Source organism: Talpa europaea (assembly GCF_964194135.1).
Source record: "Talpa europaea genome assembly, chromosome: 1".
Classification (NCBI taxonomy): Eukaryota; Metazoa; Chordata; class Mammalia; order Eulipotyphla; family Talpidae; genus Talpa; species Talpa europaea.
The window spans coordinates 144,246,376-144,251,884 of record NC_140073.1 but is presented as its reverse complement, the minus strand read 5'-3'; the positions used below and the strand labels follow the sequence as shown (position 1 = coordinate 144,251,884).

At 53.4% G+C, this 5,509-nt stretch overlaps 1 protein-coding gene across 1 annotated transcript in view; it reads left to right on the top strand.

The window, feature by feature from the left end:
* PRKAG3 (protein kinase AMP-activated non-catalytic subunit gamma 3) overlaps nt 1-4,734 on the top strand; it is a gene marked incomplete at both ends in the record, with an annotated part of 6,482 nt that extends 1,748 nt beyond the window's left edge. Inside the window, 9 exons of the mRNA XM_084227774.1 lie at nt 999-1,080; nt 1,587-1,645; nt 1,763-1,808; nt 2,023-2,077; nt 2,227-2,353; nt 2,461-2,626; nt 3,966-4,003; nt 4,181-4,327; nt 4,618-4,734. Coding sequence (XP_084083900.1) covers nt 999-1,080; nt 1,587-1,645; nt 1,763-1,808; nt 2,023-2,077; nt 2,227-2,353; nt 2,461-2,626; nt 3,966-4,003; nt 4,181-4,327; nt 4,618-4,734 — 837 coding nt within the window. The remainder of the gene's footprint in view (nt 1-998; nt 1,081-1,586; nt 1,646-1,762; nt 1,809-2,022; nt 2,078-2,226; nt 2,354-2,460; nt 2,627-3,965; nt 4,004-4,180; nt 4,328-4,617) is intronic.
* Nucleotides 4,735-5,509: the final 775 nt, after the last annotated feature.

Genomic DNA, 5,509 nt, shown 5'->3' with positions numbered 1-5,509 from the left:
TGTATCTCTCTCAGCTCTAAAATGGGGATTAAATGCCTCCTTTGCTCTACAGTCTTCAGAAGAGTCTAGGGACAACCTCAGATAGATAGTAACACCTTTGAATCCCACAGTATGGGGAAAACATTACAGTGCCACTTAAGACAAAGAGCACTGGGGCCTCCCTGGTGGTGCAAGGGGTTAAGCACAGCATTGTGAAGCTATCCACAGCCTCTGCAGCACAAGTTCGATCCCCGGCCTGCCAGGGAGCAACCCACATGGTGCAGCAGACCTCTCCTGACTCGCCCGCTGCTCCCCTCAGCAGTGTATTTCACTCAGTCTGCCTGTTCTGCTCCCCACTCTGTCTCTGCTGAATCCTCCCACCCTCCCACACATCTGGCCTGTACCCCAGTTCTTGTGTGCATAAATAAACAAATCTTTAAAAAAAAAAAAAAGGAAAAGAACACTGGACTCTCAATAACAGAAGCATTGGATGAGCTCTGGTGCCTCCTCGCCATTAGCCCAAGCTATGACTGAGCTGAGAATGCAGGTAGAGCCGGTTTCCCAAAGCAAGGTTAGGGATCTGATGCTGGTGACACATGAACAAATGCATTCATTTTAGTAGCTTTGCATTTATTTTAACATGTCTTAGAAATTTGCAACCAGAATGTCGGGATAGTATTGTTTAAGTATTGAGGCCAAAATGAGTCCATGTAAAGTTTATTTAGAGAAAAATATTTCAATTATGTGAATAACTATATTAGTACTTAGATGAGAAAAACGACGCTGTCTGTATACCTCTGGCTTCCAAGTCAAAATGCTGGTCTGTTTCCTACACCCTGGTTGGGGAGGGGGCCTGAGGAGGGGGCCCCTCTGGGCCCTGGCCACAGCCTTACCTCTGCAGTAAGTGTGCCCGGCAAGGCTGTGTCCTGTGTGCCACGCCAGGAGAAAGCAGGTAAGCACATTGTCAAAGAGGCCCCACGGAGGGTCGTGACTCACCCCTCTGCTCTTGCCCCCCTCAGATCAAGAAGGCCTTCTTTGCCCTGGTGGCCAATGGTGTCCGGGCGGCCCCGCTGTGGGACAGCAAGAAGCAGAGCTTTGTGGGTGAGGAGGGGCGGGGAAGGTGGAGGTGGTGGGGCACGGAGAAGAGGGAACCACAAGACGTGATGCTAGGGCCGGCTCTGAAGCAACCCATGCTTGAGCAGACCCGCAGGCTGAGCCAAGCCCATGGTTTGGGGGCCCTCCCCCCGAGTCTGTGGAGGCCAGCTGGTAGGGAATGGGCCTCCATTGCCCTGTCCATGGAAGATTCGTGACCAGCTGACCCCTTCCGGCTCTGTACCCCGAGGTCCATGTGACGGGTGCTAAGTAGGTAAAGAGGAAAGGGAGGAGGGCAAACAGGAGACCGGAAATGGGGGACGGGACAGGGGAGAAATGAACGGGGAAGCAGAAAAGGAATAACTGGGGTTCTCAGGAAGGGCTGCCCCAATCTCCTTTTCCACGCCCCACTGTTGTGTCAGTGCTAGGACCTTGGTGGGGCAGGGGCTGGGTCTGACCACTCAAGATCCCAGGCTGACGCCCCCACCCCTACACGTTCCCCCCGCCCCCCGCAGGGATGCTGACCATCACAGATTTCATCTTGGTGCTGCATCGCTATTACAGATCCCCCCTGGTGAGGAGCGGGCTGGGAGTCCGGGGGGCACCTCTGTGGCCTGGGTGGAAGGGATTTGGGGGAGACTGTGCCTGAGGGGCCCAAGTCTGACTTCCGGAGTCCTGTCCATGTCTTTAGGTCCAGATCTATGAGATTGAAGAACATAAGATTGAGACCTGGAGAGGTGAGTCGGCAGAGGGGTGGCGGTAAGGAGCTGAGGGCACGCGGGTGAGTGTGGGGCCAAGGCTCTGAGATGGAGGACAGGCAGCGGGGATATCCTGCAGGAAGCGGGGTAGGGTGATAGGAGCCCAGAGGCCTGGGGAAAGGAGCCAGTCTGGGGGCTGCTGGGCAAGACCGGGTACCCAGCTTTCTTGGCCTGACTCTGGCTTTTCCTGCAGAGATCTACCTTCAGGGCTGCTTCAAGCCTCTTGTCTCCATCTGTCCTAATGACAGGTGAGCACCGCCAGCATCCACCCTCAGCATCCTTGCCCTGCACACCCTCTCCCCCAATCCCTGGCTCTGCACTGGCTCCTGCCTCCATGGCTGGGAGGGGGGGTGTCTGCCCCCAGGCTGCCCCACGCTCACTACTGCCACCTCTGCAGCCTCTTTGAAGCTGTCTACAGCCTCATCAAAAACCGGATCCACCGCCTACCAGTCCTGGACCCTGTGTCGGGCACTGTGCTTTACATCCTCACGCACAAGCGGCTGCTGAAGTTCCTGCACATTTTTGTGAGCCTGGGTCCAGCCCCGGGGGGTGACCAGAGGGGCTGAGATATCTTCAGCTTCTCAGCTGGGGACTGCCCACACTGATCACCACCCACCCCCAACCCAACCAGGGTGCCCTGTTGCCCCGGCCCTCCTTCCTCTCCCGCACTGTTCAAGATTTGGGCATCGGCACGTTCCGAGACCTGGCTGTGGTGCTGGAAACAGCACCTGTCCTCACTGCGCTGGATATCTTTGTGGATCGACGCGTGTCTGCGCTGCCGGTGATCAACGAAGCTGGTATCACACCCGGGACAGGCGCCCTGGGTGGGTGGAGTAGTGGGTGGCAGGGATCTACAGGGCATCCGCGGGTGCCAAGGTGGCATCAGGGAGAGAAGTCTCTGCTTGCTTCGTGCCTTGGACCAGTTCCTTAGCCTCTCTGTGCCTTTGTTTCCCCATTTATGAAGTGGGAATCTTAATAAAACCCACACTTCTAACTACCAGGATGACGTAAAATATTTTATGCAATAAAATGGGCATAATAAGAGAGAGGCAGAAGATGTTTACTTTTAGTTCATTCTAAAATGGGCTTTGGTAGGGTGGATCTCCACTCAAACCACAAGTTCCTGCTCTGAAAAAATAGGGGTTAGAGGGACTCCAAGATCATGTCTCTACTTGATCTATGGCTGAAACTATTCCAAAGCTAAGATCGCCATAATGAAGCTGGAGCTCAAGAAGTCTTTCTTTTTGATTCTGAAAATTTCCAATTCTACAAAAATAATAGAAAAACTACATAAAGAAAACCGCATCTATCTATTGCCTGGATTAACTACTGTCAACATAGTACCATAACCGATTCTTTCTTTTTTTCTGAAACAATTTAAGTTACAGCCTCATTTTACCTCTTAACACCCCAGTCTGCATCTCTCAGAATAAATGTATTTCTTATATCACCTAACAAAACTAAAAATAACATTGATATTATCTAGTATCTAATCTTTACTCTCATTTCCCCACTTTCCACCAAGAATATCCCTTTTTTACAGTTGACTACTCAAGCCAGAATCCAGTGAGGATCCATACTTTGCATTTGCTCCTTTTGTCCCCTGAATTCCCCCTAGTTAGAAGAGTTTCCTCCCTGCTTTATTTTCATGACACTGATAAGTGAAAATGCTTAGGTGAGTTTTTGCCTAGGATGTCCTACCTCCAAATTTATCTATTTGCTTTCTACAGGTGTTCTTTATCATGTCCCTCTATTCCTGTGTTGCCTGTAAACCAGAAATTAGAGATAAAGACTTGATCAGACTCAGGCTGTCCAGTTGAGGCTAGAACATTTCATAGGTGAAGCCACAAGTCATGATGCATGACATCAGGCTCTCTCTCTCTCTCTCTCTGTCTCTCTCACATGCTATTCGATTGCTTGGTCTGTAGCTTCAGGAAATGGCAACCTGATGCCTCATTATAAAGCCACTTGCATGGGGGGAGCGTGAAGGGGTGGAGGAGTTCATTCCAATATCCAATATAATGTGGAGGGGTTCATTCCAATATCCCACCCCAGGCACCCTTGTGTGGCATCCTGGTTCTGATGGGAACCTTCTCCTTGTCTTTTTCTCACCCCCCCCCACCCCCACTGCTGCAGGTCAGGTCGTGGGCCTCTACTCCCGCTTTGATGTGATTGTAAGTGTCAGTGGGGATGGAGGGAAGCTGGCGGGCCACAGGGAAGCTGCTGGTATAAGGAACAGTGGTGGGGGTATCTATGGGCCGGGGGGGACTTTTGCATGTAGGGGACAATATCTGCGGGAATTGGGGCTGGCAGAGGGCATGACTAGGAGTGGAACTTCCCTCCTGCCCCAGCACCTGGCTGCCCAGCAAACCTACAACCACCTAGACATGAGTGTGGGAGAAGCTCTGAGACAGAGGACACTGTGTCTGGAGGGAGTCCTGTCCTGCCAGCCCCATGAAAGTCTGGGGGAAGTCATTGACCGGATTGCCCAGGAGCAGGTACCCCGCCCCTCTGCACATACTTTCAGGGTGTTTGGCCCAGTTTTTCTTGGGAGCAGCTCCAGTCATCTCTTTACACCAGGCTTCTGCCTGGTCCTCCCATTTCATGGCCAAACTCTTGGTATCCACACTGGCCTGCACGCCTAGTCCTGTCCACAGGGTCCTCGTGCCCAGGGCCACAGCCAGCCGACCTCCCCGAGGGTCAGAGCCCTCTCTAACACTCTGGATCCCGCTGTGTCACAACTTTGGCCCATGGCTCTGGCCCCACACTGATGTCTGTGGGCCCACAGGTACACCGGCTGGTGTTAGTGGACGAGACCCAGCATCTTCTGGGCGTGGTGTCCCTCTCTGACATCCTCCAGGCGCTGGTGCTCAGCCCTGCTGGCATCAGCGCCCTCAGTGCCTGAGAATGTCCAAGTCCTCACTCCAAGGGCACCTTCCACGCCCGGAAGCCCATGGCGGGAGCCGGGGGACTCAGCCTTCCTCTTCCTCCACTGTTGTTTGCTGGTTCAGCTCTGATTCAGGTAGGCGCTGCCCTGAGCTGCTGGCCCCAGTGCCCTGCCCTCTTCAGGGTCTTCCTGGGCTCCTAGATCTCAGACGGGGTCTGCTGGGGATGGTGGACCCGCGCACAGCTGCCCTGGGAAACTGTGAGGCCCACCGCAGGGCCACCAGTTCGTCCCATTCTCCGCTGAGGCCACGGGGGCCACGTAGCGGGGTGCATGGGGCTGGAGTGAAGACAAGGGCAGGGGTGTCTTCATACACTCTGGGCCATTTGCAACTCAATCCCCACTGGCTTGGAATTCCTCTAGAAGGAAGCAACTTAATAAATCTTTGTGGGATGGAATTTCCATGCTTGGTAATAACTAAGGCTGAAAAAGGAGGGATCTTCTGCCTATCGTGCATATCTCAGTAATTTGACATCATTTAGTCATTTGCTAGAGGTTTACAGACGAGGTGGGGACAGATTCCACCTGCTTGGAGGTGGGCGATGGTCAGGCTTCCCCAGTGGAAAGGTAACCGCCCCTCTCCATGTCTCCAAATTCCCTTCTCTTTCCTCACAGCCTTCGCCAGCTCCCCCTACTTGCCCTTGTCTTGCCTGTGCTCCCAAAAGCCCTCAGGAATGCCCAGTGCACCAAGGGACGATGGAATGAAGGAGAACCGCTGCGTCAAGCCTGGAGATCT